We start from the raw sequence: 18,177 nt of genomic DNA on the forward strand, positions 1-18,177 counted from the left end.
TGACAGACAGTGCAACCTGGATGAACCACAGACGTTATGCTAAGTGAAATAAGCCAATCAGAGGAGAGGAAATACTGCAACATCTCGCCTGGATGTGTCATCTAGAGTGTGAGTGGCGGTTGCCAGGGCGAGGAGTAGAGTGACGGGGAAGAAGGATGGCTGTGCAAGAGGAAAGGCTTTCGTTCTGAAGAGGGAAGGCAAAGAATTCTGAAGGCCAGTGGTGGTGATGTTTGCACACCTAAAAACGGAGATGGTGAGGTTGAGGAGTGGCTTAAGGGTACCGTGCTGGTCTAGCCTAACGGAAGCCTCAGATCTGGGCTCTAGCATGGGAAAGGAGATGCTGAGAAGAAGAGATAAGCTCAACCCAAAAAGTCTCCTCTCCTTTCGTCCCTACTGTGGACAACACCATCTAGACCTGCTGGGTCCCTCCAGAACATCCCTGAGTTCAGAGGCCTGCCCTGCCACTCTCATTCGTGGGCGGGCTGCGTCATGCAGAAGAGGGGCTTGAGCAGAGGCATTAGGAATCTGTATGCAAACAGCAGCGCACAGTGAGAATTACTGCAGCTCTAAGCAAATGCCAAATAGCGTCTTTCTTATCTCTAGAGGCTCAGAAGCAGGTTTTCCTCCGATCGGTGCAGTTCACACTGGGCCTCTTAATGAAGTCTTTCAGGAGTGTTCTCTGAAGCTCATCTGCCCAAAGCTAACAGGCAGAAACACAGCTAACCGGAGTCAAACCCTGAGCAGAAGATGGCAGTGTTAACACCCCCACCTCCTGAGGCAGGCCTGGTGACAGGCATCCAGAAAGGTGGCCACACGGAGGGATCCGCACTCCTGTCCTTTTCCGTCCCTGTCGCCTGCCCATCACAGTGGCCATAAGGTACTCCTTTACCCGAGAAAAATACCTCCCAGGTGTCTCATGGGAGCTTCTTGAAACAAAATGACACGGGGATCCAAATAGAATATTGATGTGTCTGGTTGTCGTCCTTTTTTTCTTTCCTTTTACACATTGAGTAAATTTAGCAAAATAGTTAAAATGCCAGAGTAAGCCACAGAACCTAGCTGTTCTCAAGTTGTTCTGGATACAGAACCTGGCTGCCAAGCAGAACAAGCTTCTACGGGAAGATGGAGTAGGGGGACCTACGTGAAAAACAAACATTGCACAAGCTTCCGGGGTGGGTGAGGACGGGCAGCAGGAGCCAGGACTCGTGGGAGAGAAGTCTCAGGACTCCAAGGCTGGAGAACCAGGCCATAAGCTGGAGACATGAACCCAGAGGGGGTGAGCATGGAGTGGTGGGCGAGGGCAAGCAAGAACTGGGCTGAGAACGGATGGGAGGGAAAGACAGGGCAACAGGCAGCCCCTCGCAGACCTTCCCCTCAGCCAGGCTGCACCCAGACGGAGCAGAGCTGTTCAGCTCCCGCCAGACCACTCAACCCCTCATCAGCACAGGGGTCAGGGCAGGACCAAGAACGCCTCATTCCTCTCCTGTCTTCCTCCCCTCCCCCTCTTTAGGATATTCGAAGTCTACCAGTACCTGCTCACAGATAGGCACTCGCGCATGCAGCAGGAGTCCCTGTCTGGGGTGGGCAGTAGGAGAGTGAGTGGGACCTGGAAGAACTGTCGGCAGTGGATGAAATGATGGGAGCTGTGCTTACGGACAGAGCGTCTCTCCTCTGGAAAAACTACAGGTGGTTTCTGGGCCTGGGCAGCTTCTAGCAGGATTATTGTCATCATCCCTGCTGCTCTGGAGTCACATTCAGCCGTGTTAAACAGGGACCTGAAGCTGCTGTCCTCGTGAGCTCGCCATTGGACAGGGCGAGATTCGGATCAGGGACAGAATGCGTGCCCAACACACGCCAGGACCTGGGCTCGATCTCCATTACACCCTCCTTTCCCACCCACCCCTAACCGAGAGAAGGTACATGCGTGGTCGGGCTACAGTGGAGTGCCTTCACCTGAATATTTTAGTTTTTAAAGGTTTTGTTCTCACTCAATCCTGGACTTACATACTTTGATATCTATTACAAGACAACAGCCTACCTCTTAGAACCACATTAAAAAATAGGTTTATAGAAGCGACCCTTAAAGCATGAAAGAGCTTTTTATTACCTAATATACTTTAATTGGAAGCCTTTCCTCCTCTAATTAGATGTGTGAACCTCAACGTATTTTACATTTTCATTAGCCAGAAGGTTCATCTGTAATACAGGCATTTCCTTCTCGGAATCGTTAATTCTAAGATCTTTCTTGCTTTAAAATGAGTTTTTCTTATTTTTTTTAACAATATAATAATAGAATAATAGAAAACTTCACTGTTCGATAACAAAATCTAAATAACTCCCAAATGTATAACCACTGAGACTCATTTATTCAACAAACACTTACTGATCATATATTCTCTCTGCAACCCTGAGAGTAGATGCAACAATAGGCATTTAGTGTATGGCCTCCACAGAAAGGGGGAGAACAGAACTCAAGGTACCATGGAATTTTGGAATTAGCAAAAAGGTCGTACAATTTTACAAAAATACTCCAAACTGCTGAACTGCGTGTTCTAGAGAGTAGATTTTATGGGTTGTGTGTTCTAGAGATTTTATGGGTTGTGTCTGTGGAAGTTTGGCAAGGGGTACGTGAGATGTTTTTCCATGGCAGATACCCAGTAAATGTCTTCTAAAGCACATGATGAGGGCCACACTGTGCAGGCCTGCGGTCCCAGCACTTAAGAACCTGAAGCAGGAGGATCCACAGTAGATAGCCTGACCTCTCTGTGCACTGAGTTCAAGACTGCCTGAGGCTACACAGTGATCAATCGATCAGCTACAGCATTTAATAAAAAGATACCTACCTAAACAGGTGAGTTTCTATCTATAAAACCGTAATTATTACTATACTTGGCGTTAAGGCCCCGCCGCTGTTTTTAAACCCAGCCCTGTCACACACTCAAAGCTCAGCTGTTCCCATCTGTTGGGCCTGTTTACTGCATGGCAGAAGCTGAGAAATGGTACAAGCCGTCCCTTTCCTTAGAGCATGTCATATTGTAGTCCCAGCCTCAGAGAAAGGGCCTGCTCTCCCAGACCCCTCCCCACAGTGGCCCTGTCACTGCACTGCCATTTCCACTCTGGGCCTCGTGTCCTAGGGTTTCCACCCATCTCCGTGGGAACAGGGGAACTCGAGCCTGGAGTCTGCTGTGTGCAGATCCCTGTCGCCACTACAAGCTTGATTAAGCTTATCGGTATCGGTGAGTGTCTTGTCCCATTGTAACATGACCTACCGGATACGTGGCTGTGCTTCCTGTCTAAACAGCAAGTTCCATGTGATACCAAATTCCTAAAACACCACAACCCCACTAAAAATTTGGTTTCCTTTTGTCATGTTACCACTTCCCAGCACCTGCCCTCCGGTAAAATACTGCAATGTCATCATTTATCTCTCACCACAAGAATTTCTACATAATATGCTAAAAATGACAACATGGGGGAAAAGATAAAATGAAACAAAATATTTATAAAATGTCATTTTAAAAAAATCTCTTACTCTGCATGCTAATTAATATACATACTTTTTTAGTTAAAATATTATGGAACTTTCTAAAATTAGGTTGCCTTATCAAAAATAACTTTGTTTTCAAGAAAAAAGTTTCAAGGCCAGCAATATGGCTTGGCCAGTAGAGAAGAAGAACCAAGCAACTCCTTACAACTTGTCCTGTAAGTTCCACATGGATGTATCCACGCCCGTGTGAGTGCACGTGTGCGCGCATACGCACGCACACACACACACACACACACACACAGAATAAGCAAATAAATGGAAAAACATTTTAAAAATACAGGTAAAACCAAAATATCTTTATCTTATTTCAACCTCTCACATGGAATTTTTCTGAAGTCTATTTTCCGTTGTGTTTTAGAAAAATATAAAGACTATACACCAGGCACAGCCATAGTGCGCGTGTGCGTTATACTGCATGTGTGTGTTAATGTGTTCCAGTGCATGTGTGTTCCAGTGCATGTGTGTGTTAATGTGTTCCAGTGCATGTGTGTTCTAGTGCATGTGTGTGTTAATGTGTTCCAGTGCATGTGTGTTCTAGTGCATGTGTGTGTTAATGTGTTCCAGTGCATGTGTGTCATAGTGTTCCAGTGCATGTGTGTTCTAGTGCACGTGTGTGTTAATGTGTTCCAGTGCATGTGTGTCATAGTGTTCCAGTGCATATATGTGTGTCATAGTGTTCCAGTGCATGAGTGTGTTATAGTGTTCTAGAGCATGTATGTGTTAGGGTGTTCTAGTGTTCTAGTACGTGTATGTATGTTATAGTGTTCTGGCGCGTGTGTGTTATAGTGCTATAGTGTGTATGAGTGGTCTAGTGCATGCATGTGTAATGTATTATGGTGCATGTGTGCTGGCCAGTATGTCAACTTGATACAAGTTAGAGTCACCTGAAAAGGCAGACCTGAATTGAAAATGACTCCGTAAGATCCATGTAGAGTATTTCCTTACTTACGAGCATGCGGAGGGCCCGGCCCATGTGGGTAGTGCTCTTCCTGGGCTGGTGTCCTGGGTCTGTAAGGAAGCAGCTGAGCAAGCCATGGGGAGCAAGCCAGCGAATGACACCCTCCATGCCTCTGCATGGGCTCCTGCCTCCGGGTTCCTGCCCTGCTGGAGTTCCTGCCCTGACTTCCCGTGATGACGAACAGTGATGTGGAGTGTAAGGTAAATAAACCTTCCCTTCCCAAGCTGCTTTTTGGTCACGGTGTCTCATTACAGCACTGGAAACCCTCAGACAGCATGTCCATAAATCCCAACCACTCAGTCAAGGCCAGCCTGGGCCAAGAGCACAGCTAACCCTAACCTTAATAATAATAGCAATGTTATTTTATTTACTAACGGAGATGACTGAGCGAGAGGTCTGCCTCTAAGCCTGCCAACCTGGGTCAATCCCTAGGACAAATACAGAGGAAAGAACTGACTGCTGTAAGCTACACCGAACACATGCACACACACACACACACACACACACACCACACACACACACACACACACACACACACACACCACACACCACACACCATACACAGACACACACCACACACACACACACACCACACACACACCACACACACACCACACACCACACACACACCATACACAGACACACACCACACACACACACCACACACACACCACACACACACACCATACACAGACACACACACACACCACAGACACACACACACCACACACACACACACACACACACCATACACACACACACACCCACACACACTCCACTGCATTGAATGAGTGGGCATGCACATGAGCACAACAGACAGACAGACAGCTGTGCTCTTAAAGAATAATAAATAAAGCAATGTAAGAAATGTGGTTTGACAGGTTCCTTTACCGTCAGAGTTATTCCACTGAGTTTCAAGGTGTGTCAAGTTGTTTGATCCTATTTTAAGTGGTCTGGAGCATGCTGAGTTCTGTGTCTACTTTAACTTTTTCCCTTCATTTCTAACATTACATACTGTTACAGAATAATTCCCTCCAGCAACAAACCAACGTTCTTTGCATCTGCCACCTCTCATCTGTGGTGGAGCAAGCACCACCGTGTGTGCATGCACACACAGAGGGATGAGAGAAAACAAATCAAATTCCCAGCTTTAGCAAACGGCCACTTCAACTTACATTTCTACAATTGTTCACAAGGATACTATTATACCTTCTACAATTAAAGCTTTAAAAGATTCTATTACAGTGTGCTTTGATAACACTGTCAAGTCATAGTTTATTACCCAAGCATGTAATCTGAAAATCAAGAGACCATGGACTCTTAGCGGGGCTTCGAGAAAACAGGAGGTTAGAGTGGCCAGCCGTAGTCAGAGAAATTAGCACTGTCTTCCACATTTCAAATCTTCCTCTTCCAAACTTTGAAACTTGCTCATTGTTAAATCCTGTTAAGTCCTGACCTTCTGATATTTAGTCTTACCAATAACTAATCTCTTCCAGGTGTAATGACACACGTGGGAGACAGAGCTAAAGAGGGTCATTTCAAATTCTGGTGCACGCACACACAAACACACATGCACAGAGATGCACAGACACATACACATACAAACACACATACACACATACACAGAGATGCAGACACAGGGACATACAGACACACGCATATACACATACACAGAGACACAGAGACAGAGATGCACACACACAGACACAGAGACGCACAGATACACACATACATACAAACACACAAACACACATACACAGAGATGCACAGACACACACACAAACACATATACATAGTGATGCACAGACACACACACACACACACACTGTCATTGAAGGATATTCATCAAAGTGTTAGGCTGGGGGACAGTGTGGATTGGGTCATGCATAGGCTTAGATCATCTCCCTTCCTAGATCACTAGTTTTTGCCTCTACTCCATGGATAACGAACAGTTAACTGCTCATACCCACCCCATAGGGTCATTAAAAGAACTCAATAAGGTAAGAGACATGGAAGCCTTATAAACCTAATGTGCTTTTAAAATGTCACCTGGGTAATCATCAGCATGGTTACTGGTACAGACACCTTCCTTCCAGTTCCTTCTTGCAGCAAAATAAAATGCCCTGAGGTTGAAGCTGTAGCTGTCCTAATGATGCAGAATATATCAATGGATAATTATAACATCACTGACATGTAAAAGATTCATCAAAAAACATTAAATAGTAAAATTTCCCTTAAGTTAAAATTCTGCCTAATAACGAAATGTTTAATCTCCATGAGCTAAGTGCCTGCCTCCAACCAAGAATTCAGATAAAATACAAAAAAGGATTCCAAGAGATGAAAGAGATCAAAGGAAAAGCTTAGAGCTGAGAAGCCCACACCCTAAGGAGAAAGAACAAACACAAACAAATACAAACACCCTTTGAAATCACAGATGGAAAGCCCTCTTCCTCTTGGCATCTTTGTTAAGAGAGCCGTGCCTCTGCTCCCGCACACATTAGAGAAATAATGCACACCCCACAAACACATCCAGATGTTCACGAATATTCATGACGCGCTCCCAATTTGGTTTGGACTTGTCCTTGATTTATTTTTGACTTAAGTTCCATCAGGTTCTGCTGGGTCCATGAGGTAAACGGCGTGGCTGTAGCACAATGCAGACCACCTTCATATTTTAAGTAACTGCAGAAGATCCCCCAAAGTAACCCTGTACGAGAATAATTTATTCACAGGCCTTGGAATGTCAACAATAGAAGCCGTAGTCTTACCCCTGGATCTGTACTCTGATTCCACTGCTAAAGGTGTTAAATTAAGCCTCCACTTGTAACACAGGGCCCGACATTAAGGGCAGGTAGGGCTAACAAACCGACAGATCTGGGGTGGGAAGGTGAGTATCAATTTTCTTGGTGAGTTTAGGAATTGTGCTCCTGTGGGGTCCTGAGATGCACCACATGGGCACAGAGCTGTGCCCTTCCAGGCACTGCACACAAGCTGAAAGCACAAGCAGCCAATTACATAAAACAACGTGTATCAACAGCTCACTATCTTGTGTTTCTCAGAGCAGGTTGGGAAGGCACACGCCCATAACCCTGGCATTCAGGAGGTTGAGGCATTAGGACTGCCAAAAATTCCAGAGTAGTGCCAAGTACCAAGCCAGTCAGGGCTACATAGAAAGATCTTGTCTCAAAAAGCCTAACTAAAGTAGATGAATGAATAAACAAATACAGACCTTGAAACTCCAAAGTAAAAGAAAAAAGAGCAACTGCAAATTAAAACATCCTGCTGAAATGGGTAATCTGAAAAGAGGCTTTCAAAACATAGTCCACCAATATACCTGGTAATGGGGCTAAGCAGTATCTCACTGACAAAGCACTTGTGAGATACGTACTACCAGGCTCGGTGTGTGTGAGAGAGAGTGTATATGTGTGAGAGAGACAGAGACAGAGACAGAGAGGAACAGAGAGACAGAGAGCGATGACCTGTAGACATGTTTTTTCTGCCAGAGCTGAGGTAAGACATAAATCTAAAATGTGGCTCTGTGGACCAAGGAAGTCAGTGGCCACTCTGATGGCTACTGCAAAGCCCACAGCCTCAGGTGACTCCAAGGTGGACTCTCTATGGGCGTGTCTGTGACCCTATTCCAGATGCTACAAGCAGGACCGGGGAGACAGATGGGCTTAGGTCCATCCAGTCATCGCCATAGCTCTCCCATCTGACCTCAGACTGTCTCATCAAATGGCATTATAGACATAGCTTAGAAACCTCAGCCGCCTGGAAACGCAAACATTTACCGCTATGACAAAGTATCTGAGAAAACACCTTAAAAAAAAAAAAAGATTAGTTTGGGCTCGCAGCTTGAGAGGAGCACACCCTCGGTCACTTGGCTCTCTCCTGCTCCTGGATCCACTGTGGACGGTGAGTAGCCTCAGCCCGGAGCACCGAGGAAGTGACAGGAGGCGAGGACGAGCGAGGAGGGAGCCAGGCTTCGCTCCTGAAAGGCACAAACCCCAAAAACCTACCTCCTCCTGCAGCTACAACCTCCAGAACCTTCCTCACCTCCCAACACTGCAATTAAATGACTCTATCAATGGTGAATTAATCTTTGATACAGTCAGAACCTCCATGCTCCAATCACTTCCAGACTGCCCCATCCATTTACAGCCACGCCTTTTAATAATAAGCCTGCGGGGACACTTTGCAATCAAGCCCAACAAATTCCTTCGAATTTTGTTTCATTCCAAGACCAAACTGCCTCTAGTGTGTTACAAATTAAACATTTTTTTAAATAGCCTGTAATTAGCTTACGATTAGCACATATAAATTATACTGTAATCTTCCATGTTTAAAAAAAGTGTTTGTTAAATGTAAACATTTAGATCACACTACAATTTTGGCCACTTGGTTTTAATATTTCCAGGGCTCCAAAAACAGCACTGCCCCTGGGCTTTACTGGAAAGGCCTGGCAATGTTGCCTTGTGCCTCCTGGCCCAGGGAAGCGTTGATTTTGATTTTTTTCAAGGAGAGGCTTCTTTCATTGAGTTTCTAGGCTGTTTTTTCCCAGCTGATACGAATTTCATCAGCATTCAGGAATTTTCTCAGACCTACATAAAGAGAAACAACAACTCATAGTTTTCCCTTTCTGGCAATTGTCCGTATTTAAATATTTTTATTTATTCTCGGTCTACCTTTCCGTGTGTGTGTGTGTGTGTGTGTGTGTGTGTGTGTGTGCGCACGTGCGTGTGCAGGGTATATGCCGTGGGGGTGGGACAGAGTCTCAGGTTTGTTTTTCACTTTGAGGCAGGGCTTCTCACTGAACCAGAAGCTCACCAATTGGGTGACCAGCTGGTCAGTGGGCTCCAGGGAGCCGCTTGTTCTCACCAGCTGCCAGCACTAGGATTACGGACACAGACCACAGTTCCTGGCTTTGACATGCATTCCCGGGGTCTGAACCCAGGTCACCCTGTTTGAGTGACAGGTACATGACAGCAGACTTAGTCACCTCCTCAGCCAGGTTTGTGTTTTAAACAGAAGACATTTGGGGTGTTTTCTTCTTCCAGGCAGAGTGCATTTTATCAACATAAACTGAAACCAGTCATTTCTGCTTACGTGTGAGCAAAAAGCTGAGGTCGCTGAGGTGTTTGTGAAAAAAAACTCTGCAGACCTGTCCCCTCCCTGACAAAAGCATCAGCCCACACACAGGTATCTGTAATTGCACAAGCAGCCTGCAAAGACGTCCAAGGAAAAGACGGAAACCTCACAAGTTCACTGTCGGATTGGCAAAGCCCTTTTTTTTTTTTTTTTTTTTTTTTTTTTTTGCTTTTTCGAGACAAGGTTTCTTTGCGTAGCCTGGACTTGCTTTGTATATCAGGCTGGTCTTGAACTCACAGAGATGCGCCTGCCTTCAACTGCCCAAGTGCCGGCATTAACGGTGTGAGCCACTGTGCTGGCGGCAAAGTCCTTCTTAATAAACAAAGATTCCGCAGGCCAATATCAAACCCAGCACCAAGAGATCTGTTTATGGCGACATTCACTCCGTGCAATGCACAAAAAACGCTGACTAAATTGGGACCGGCCATGGGAACACAAATGTGACTTTGTCTTCGAGGAGCCGGAGCAGGGGGCAGTGTCACCATCTGGCTTAAGATATAATGCCTCAGTGTGTTTTGACATCAAGTGTGCGAATCCCCAAGCAGAATGGACTTCAGATTCCTGTCTCGGGCCCACTGATTCTGATCACAATCTGCAAGTCAACAGAGGCCCAAAGCTAGCGAATAATGGAAGCTAGCACAAGGCGAAACAGGCCCAAAACAAACGCCCCTTAGAGCAGCCAGCTTCAGAGGGCGGGGCTCCCGCAGGGTCATGCAGGAGTGCGTGTAACGTGGTTCTCGCTTTTCATCCGATGGAAACCGGAACGCTAAAGGTGCACTGGGTACCTTCTCCAGCAACACCAGTACTGGACCGATTAAGCTAGATTACTTCTCTTTCCCTGTACTTTCTAGAGTACGAAAGGGCTCCAGTGTGCCGAAACTATGCTTTCCACACGCTTTGCGGTCTGCATAGAAGGAGGATCAACAGAACACAGCGATACGCCCCCCACACTGCGGACTGCGCATGCCCATCTGTGCGAAGCCACGGCAAACAGGGACAAGTTCACCTGGCCAGAAGTTCACCCTGCCTGGCTGGTCACTGGGAGTGAAAATGGAAATACTTTTGTTTCGTCTTGTCTAAAAGACAGATCAGAACACCGCTATGCTGGATCTTTTTCTGCAGTTGATAACCCAGGGTCCCATGAAGAGCAGCATGACTCTGCCCACATCATTCAGTCCTCACGCCCAGCTACCCGGAACACGCTATGCTCTGTAAAAGTTCATTTTCCCTCTCACCCAAACTATGACCTGGACCTCTACCTTGGGTTACTCAACATTATGGTCTCCCTTGCTGTCCAAAAACAGCCTCCCAAGCTCTTTGTATGTGGGAGGCCCAGGTGTCCTTCTAGGATGCCTCCAAACTTGCCTACTGAGCCAAACCTGCCTCTTCTGCATTCCTACGCAACCTCCACACAGTCTGTGCAGCCTCTCGTGCCCACCACACTCTGAGCTTTCTTTGGGTAGAGTGAATATTTTCAGTTGATTCTGTACAGTGAAAACTCCACAAACGTTTCTTGGGATTGGCACATGCGTACACTTGAGAGAGCGGCACGGCTGTGCACTGCACTGTTTCCATCTCGCCTCAAAAACAAGTGCCTTAAAGAGCCATACCAGTACCACGGGGGAGGGTAAACACAAGAGGGACAGAATGCCAGGAATTGCCGAGGATGGGTGTCGTGCACAGGAAACGCACTGTCACGCTGTGTATGTGTGCTTGAAATTTCTCCAACTGAAAAGCTAAAATCCCAAAGCCCTGTCCTCATGTGAATAAATGTTAATGAAGTATCAATGGTGAAACACTCCTGCAGGAGCCTTTGAACTTCTGAAAGGAGGAAAAGAAACAAACAGTTCTAAGTCACTTAGGGTGACCTACAGCTTGTTTTCCTTACTCCTTTTAACTATGGGATGTTATAGATGGAGAGCCTACGGCTGGAGGATGAGTAAGCCAAAGAGCCAGAATTTCAACTGTGACCTCCTGCCCAGTTCTCATGCCTCAGCTTCCTAAATGCTAGGACTACAGATGAGTGCCACCACACATGCCTTCACTGATGGTATATTCCTTGAGAGCTATATCTGGAAGGATTACATTGGGAAGATTGCTAAAACTTAACCTACAAATGAAATTATTAAAATCGCAAGAAATAATAGATACCACCTCGAGGCATTCCCCACCGGGAACAGCAGTTCTGGTATAGCCGCTTCGGGCCATCCAATGCTCTATCTTTATTTATGTCTCTACTCTCCGAAGACCTGGGTGAGTCTCCCTTCCTCTTGACACATCACCCATGATAACAGCTTAGTGGAGACTCCAGGCTTCAGCCGCCGACAAAACCATCATGCAGGCCGCCACAGGCGGAGACTTCTGCGTCAGCTCAGTGCCCCACCAAGGACTACACAAACTTGTCTTCTACAAAAACTCCTGAAAGGCATGGAGGAAGCTGATGCTGCCAGGAAGAAGGGTGCCACTTTGACAGATGTCAGACTTAGCATCACTAAGAGATGAGCCCATTACGGACTTGGAACGATGCTGCCACTTCTGATTGCATCTTCTCCCAGCCAAGAATAACCACGTGGTGCTCCGGGAAGTGCCAAATGTGTGGAAATATGGGCCTCTTCCCCGCTGCTCACAAACACTAATGTTCTCATCCCCATTGGAAGCCACGGCTGCTGTCCAAACACACCATCCCTTTAAGGCCTATTTGGTGCAAAGTAAAAAAAAAAGCTCCCCATCGGCTTTCGAATCAGAACCTCTGCATGTACTGTGGGATTCTTACCCATCTGTATGCTGTTTCCTTACACAAACTGGCCCCGAGGACACGCTACCAAAAGCTGTTTTCTAGTCAGGTCCTTGAGAAATAGCTTCCCACCTAGTCCAGAAACTTAATTACTAACATAATTATCAAAACCTTTCCTTTTCAAGGCCAACTCAAGCATCTCTGTAGGGAAGTTGTCCTTCTGGTTGGTTTGTTCTCCAGCTGACATGTAATTAGCTCTTAGGGATAACACAGGGTCTCCACCCCTGACTAAGCTACTTACTAATATCTAAATACCTTTCTACAGAAGATTTCCTTGGAATCACAAAGTTTACCCAGAAGAATTAGAATAAAAAATTCATAAATGATTTAACCTGTTACCCCCACAACTTTCCGTACTCAACGTTAGGGTTTGTTTTTGTTTTTGATGCAGGGTTTTAAGTACAGGATGGCCTCCAACTAGCTATGTGGCTGAGGGTGACTTTTAGCTCTTGATCCTCTCATCTCCACCTTTGAAGAGCTAGGATTAGAGGTCCCCATCAACGCACCCAGAGTAGTTGGTTTTGGGAGCTGAACTCAGGGCTTCCTGCGTTGTGGGAGAGCACTCCCATTACCTGATTTACATCCCCGGCCCCTTGACGCTGTCTTTGCAACCACATGATACACCTCACGCCATTGCTTGTCCTGCAGGCTGGCTTAGGCTCCTAACACGTGACCATGTCTTCACTGCTTTTATTCTTTCTCCCAGCTACCGCCCAGTGGCTCTGCCAGGGCAGCCTAGGAACACGGAACATTGCTCCAAGTCCTCAGGCCTGAGACTGCCGCCACGGGGAAGCACGGAAGTGGTCATGTCTGATTGGTTTGAAGAAGGAACTGAGCATCTAGAAAGAGACTTAAAATTCAAATGGAACAAAACTGGAAGTTACAGTTGTACAAGAAAATGAATCACCGCGAGTCCAAACCATGACAAGTTAATCAGCGAGAAGAGGGACTCTGAGAAAGATGCTGGCCGTGTATGTGGCCTCCAGAGCTGCTAAGACTGCACTGCAGCTAACATGCATTTCCAGGCTTCGGAGCAGTGTGAATGGTGCTGGAAAATCTAGCTGATAATCATCTTTACACTTACGTTTGGAATTTCACTGAAAAAAGACCTGAATCTGCCCCTCTGGAATCCTACTGATCTCTCTAACTACAGTTTAAAAATGAACCGTCAAATTCCCAGCCTGCTTCAAATTAGCTCCCATCAATTTTACCCACCACCACCTTTGATGGGAACTAATTAAGCTCCTGTGATTTTTTTTTTCTCCCCAGACTGTCTTTTTCTGCTCTGGAAGAGAGCACACCAAATTAGGCCCATCTGTCTAAACAGGAAGAAGGCTACTTATCCCATCAACAGCTTCTTTTCCTACTGAGAAGTGGCCTTGGGGGATTCCCAAATGCCTCGGGGAACTACAGTAACCCAAATCCTCACAAGCTAGAATTCTGAGAAGGGTAGCTTGGGTGCTGTGTCAGCCGCCATCTAACAATTCACAGCCGTCATTTCCTTGCACAGTGAGCTATCTGGGGAGACTGTAGCCTATGCTGTGAGACTAGCATTCATGCCAGCGCTAAATGACAATGATCGAGAATTAAGGGCTAGGGCTAGGGTACAGCATTTGCTTAGCATGTGCCAAGGACCTGGATTCCTTCCCCAACTCTGTAATAATAATAATAGCAGGCCACATGATGGGCCTCAGTTGGCACACTGGTTGCCTAGCATATATGAAGTGCTAGGTTCCAGCCCCAGCAATACATAAACCCAACAAGGCGGTACAGGTCACTGTGATCCCAGGCTTTGGGAAGTAGAGGCGGGAGGAACAGAAGTCCAGGACCATTCCTTCCTAGTTAGTAGGTTCAAGGCTAGACTAAGATACATAAAACTCTGTCTCAAAAATAAAACATGGCCAGACAGATGGCTCAGAGGGTAAAGGAGCCTATCACCAAGCCTGACGACCTGCATTTGATCCCCAGGACTGAGGGAGAAGGAACGAGAACTCTACCATTCACACAGAGAAGAGGACAAGTTAGGGGATGATGCCTTGTCAAAGGTGATTCGAATGTGCCACACTGGGCCATGCATCAGGCTCCTCAGACAGCATCTTTCTGCCTCCGGCTGACATAGCTCAATCTTAGTCAACTTTACTTAGCTAATGCACAGCCTTACAAATAAATCACTAACTCAGTGGACAAGAAGGAAAATGTAAAATTAGAGCTGGCAAAATGAGACAACGTCTCCAAGCCTGACGACCTGAATTTGACCCCAGGACCCTGATCTCTACATATGTGTCCCAGGGCATACAGGCACACCTCTTACTGCTAGGGGAGAAGTCATGACTGACTTTCTGCTTCTTTAAATTTCATTTTACTTACCTAACTCATACAAGGCTCTGGGCTGAATCCCCAGCACCTCAGAGTGGTTAGCTGGGGTAAACCAGAAGAAAAGAAACAAGAAAGAAAATGAAGAAAAGAACTTGCCTTGACAAGTCTTCAGCTGTTAGTCAGTAAAAAACACATTATTATCTGGCCAATAGTATAGATATCCTTTCTCTTTAAGATATGGAAGGAAGGAAGGAAGGAAGGAAGGAAGGAAGGAAGGAAGGAAGACCTAGGCTTTTTCTGACTGCAGAAGTTTGGTCATCTTGCCCCAGTCAATACTCAGAAGAACAGGGTTGGTCTTTTGGGCATGTGGCATTTCACCCCAGCTGGCCAGGAGCCGACAGACAGCCTCCAGGCACAGTTAGGGCTGGAGGAAGGACCAAGGGCTGCAAGACTGGAAGCACCAATAGGAAGGGCCCTACTTGACAGCAGCCACTTGCACAGCCACACACTCACCACATCAAGGTCCTGGGAGACACGCCGTTTCCGAAGCTCCTCCATCCGCTCGCAGACATCAGAGAAGCAGGTATTGTAATAGTCTGCGTACTGCTGTGCCAGGTCATCAATGTTGCCCAGGGAGCCATCCTGAGGAAGGAAGACACAGGAAAGGAGAGGCATCAGATCAGTCTGCTCTGGAAAAGCCACACAGCATCTAATTCCTTGCTACCAAGTTTTGTTTATATAAATAATGACTCATATTCATTACCTGGTACTCGTGGGACAGACTAGGTTTTACTTGTGAGAGAGAATTTAATCCTAGCACTTGGGAGGCAGAGGCAGGTAGATCTCTATGAGTTCAAAGCCAGCCTGGTCCACAGAGCAAGTTCCAGGACAGCCAAGGCCATAGAGAGAAACCCAAAAAAAAAGAATTCCCAGGACAGTCCTCTGAAATGGGACCAGTTCTTTTCCTTATTGTATTTTTGGGTAAGCTGGCTCAGAGAACATGAGTAGGCGCCCATTGATTCCAAGATTAACAAGAAACCCAGCCTGACTTTGGGCCTACTGAGATGAAAGCCACAGTAGGCCACTCATGCCTGCAAGTCCAGCTAGCAGACTCTATGTGAAGCTCACTGACAGCCGTGGCCATGGCTGTACACTATGCGGAAAGCTCCCGAAAGCCCCAGATGTCTAAACTGAATGAAGCCTGAGACTCCAGACCCCACGGGGGGGTGCTGCGTTGCGGCCACACTACGACCCCTTATGAACGACAGAAAAACAGGCGCCTTCAGTCACCTGTGCTTGCTAGGAGTCGCCATTCACTGCTATAGCCATTAATATTCATGCTGTTCTCCACACTTATCATTTATTAGACGTTCAGGCACAAGTTCACCTAAATAAATAGGTAAACATGTCACTCCTCTCTTCACAGAGGCAGTTTCCCAGGCGGTGCTGTGAGTTTACATCCGCTTCTGTGATCTCTCAGTTCTCTAGCCTGCAGCTCATTTCTCAGCCTCCTGGTGACACCAGGTTAACGACAGCACCAACCAGACGCTAAGCAAGAACGGAGCGCCGCCTCTGAACACGCAGAGCGCCGCCTCTGCACACGCAGACGGCCTGGCACACAGCAGGTGTGCAGTTCCTCCTTATCCAGTGGCCTTCACTGCAAGAGGTTATCACACCGCAGTGTCCCTCAAGGCTAGTGGACCCCAGCTCACGTCTGGACACACATACACTGAGGGTGACCAGAATGCTTTGTGTGTCTGAGCTGTGCACTTCTGTGGTGTCTTCCATCCAGAAGATAGCTTCCCTCCTCTGTTCCTTTACAGGTCACTTCCCTAGTTTACTGTGAATCGGTGACTTGACCAAGACAGCCAAAAACATGATTTTGCTAACTCAGCCATGGAAAAGGCAGCTTATATAGACGACCTGAGAGTCATACCTGATTATCCACCCTGAAGACTGGTCACAGCCCTCTGGGATTTGTTTGTTTGTCTGTTTAGCGTTTCTCTGTGTAGCCTTGGCTATTCTGGACTCACTTTGTGCACCAGGCTGGCCTTCAATCCAGAGATCCACCTGCCTCTGCCTCCCTTCATGCTGGGATCACAGGCATGTGCATCTGTGCCTGGCCCTTGGGTTATTAATGTCAGTGGCTACAGATTTCTCACTGCAAAGCAGCCTTCCAGCCAGCAGAATTGGGGTTAGACCTAAACTTGCTGCAGGCCTAGGCCTTGGTCAGGAGGTCTAAGGCAGACCCAGTGACCATCTTCTACTTCTGCATTTTTTTGGTTTTTAGGAACTAAGGAAGGGGAGAAACAGAAATCGAAATAAATGATTTCCTAGAAATGTTCCTCCCTTTCAACCACTCATACTTTCTGCCCCAGAGGGAACTGCCTCAGAGTTCCTAGCACACAGAGAGGGGAGAGAGAGATACAAAGAGGGCCAGTAAGGCCTATGAGCGTGTGAACATGTCTGGGCAAAACTTATTCTCCAAACATAAGTCGGCCTGTCTGGAAAAGCCAGGCTAGACACAGCAGGAGAGGAGGGAGCCACCGTGTGCCCTCCAGGTTTCCAGTGGGGAGCAATGGCAAGATGGAGAAATGGGGAAGCCCTTCTCAGCGTGCCTCTTGTCTAAGGAGAGCAAGACTCCAAACATTAGCAGAGAACTTACAGCCTGGGTCAGATTCCCGGGCCCAACAACAAGCAGACCTCGGGAGAACACTGGGTTCATCACTCCCAAGTCGTAATGCCCAAGTGAGCTCACTAAACATGCCATACTTCATGTTTCCCCTTGCCCGCTGTTCCTGTGCGTGTGTGTGTGTTTGTCAGTCAGTCTGTCTGTTCATAAGTGCACACAGTGCCCACTGAGGCCAGAAGAGGGCGCTAGATCCCCTGTACAGACAGTTTTGGGCTCCTTGTGGGTGCTAGAAACCCAGCCTGGGTCCTCTGCAAGGACAGTAGGTAAGCTTCACCCTGAGCCATCTCTCCAGCCCCTTCCTGCTGTGGTTGAATGAAAATCAGCCCCTTTCCCTCTCACACATATGTACACACTCCAGATTTCCAGCTTCTGTCACACACAGCCAGCACTGAGGGTGAATGTGGTTCACCTGGTAGAGTGCTTGCGTGGCATGTGCAAAGCCCCAGGTTCCACCCCAGAACCACATACGCAGGGTCTGCTGCTTTGTGCCTATAATCCCAGCACTTAGGAGCTGAAGGGTGTGAGGGTCAGAAGTTCAAGATCACCATCCTCCCCCCCACTGCTAGTCTGGAGACTGGCCTGGGATACCGGAGTCCCTGTCTCAAACAAACGAGCAAAATGGATACTAAGTACAACTTTCCCCCTTTGTGAACTGGAGATTCAGTCACGACTGACTTCTTTCTTGTACTGCTCCAGGCCACCTGAAAACTTTAAAAGACAAT

General features: G+C 47.0%; 1 protein-coding gene across 2 annotated transcripts in view; it reads right to left on the reverse strand.

Annotated features, from left to right (window-relative positions):
* Sash1 (SAM and SH3 domain containing 1) overlaps window positions 1–18,177 on the reverse strand; it is a 165,700-nt gene that overhangs the window by 113,477 nt on the left and 34,046 nt on the right. For both annotated transcript variants that reach the window (XM_060373698.1, XM_060373697.1), the window contains exon 2: window positions 15,277–15,405. In XM_060373698.1, the coding sequence (XP_060229681.1) occupies window positions 15,277–15,405 (129 nt within the window). The remainder of the gene's footprint in view (window positions 1–15,276; window positions 15,406–18,177) is intronic.

The sequence above is a fragment of the Meriones unguiculatus genome, chromosome 20, assembly GCF_030254825.1.
Source record: "Meriones unguiculatus strain TT.TT164.6M chromosome 20, Bangor_MerUng_6.1, whole genome shotgun sequence".
Classification (NCBI taxonomy): Eukaryota; Metazoa; Chordata; class Mammalia; order Rodentia; family Muridae; genus Meriones; species Meriones unguiculatus.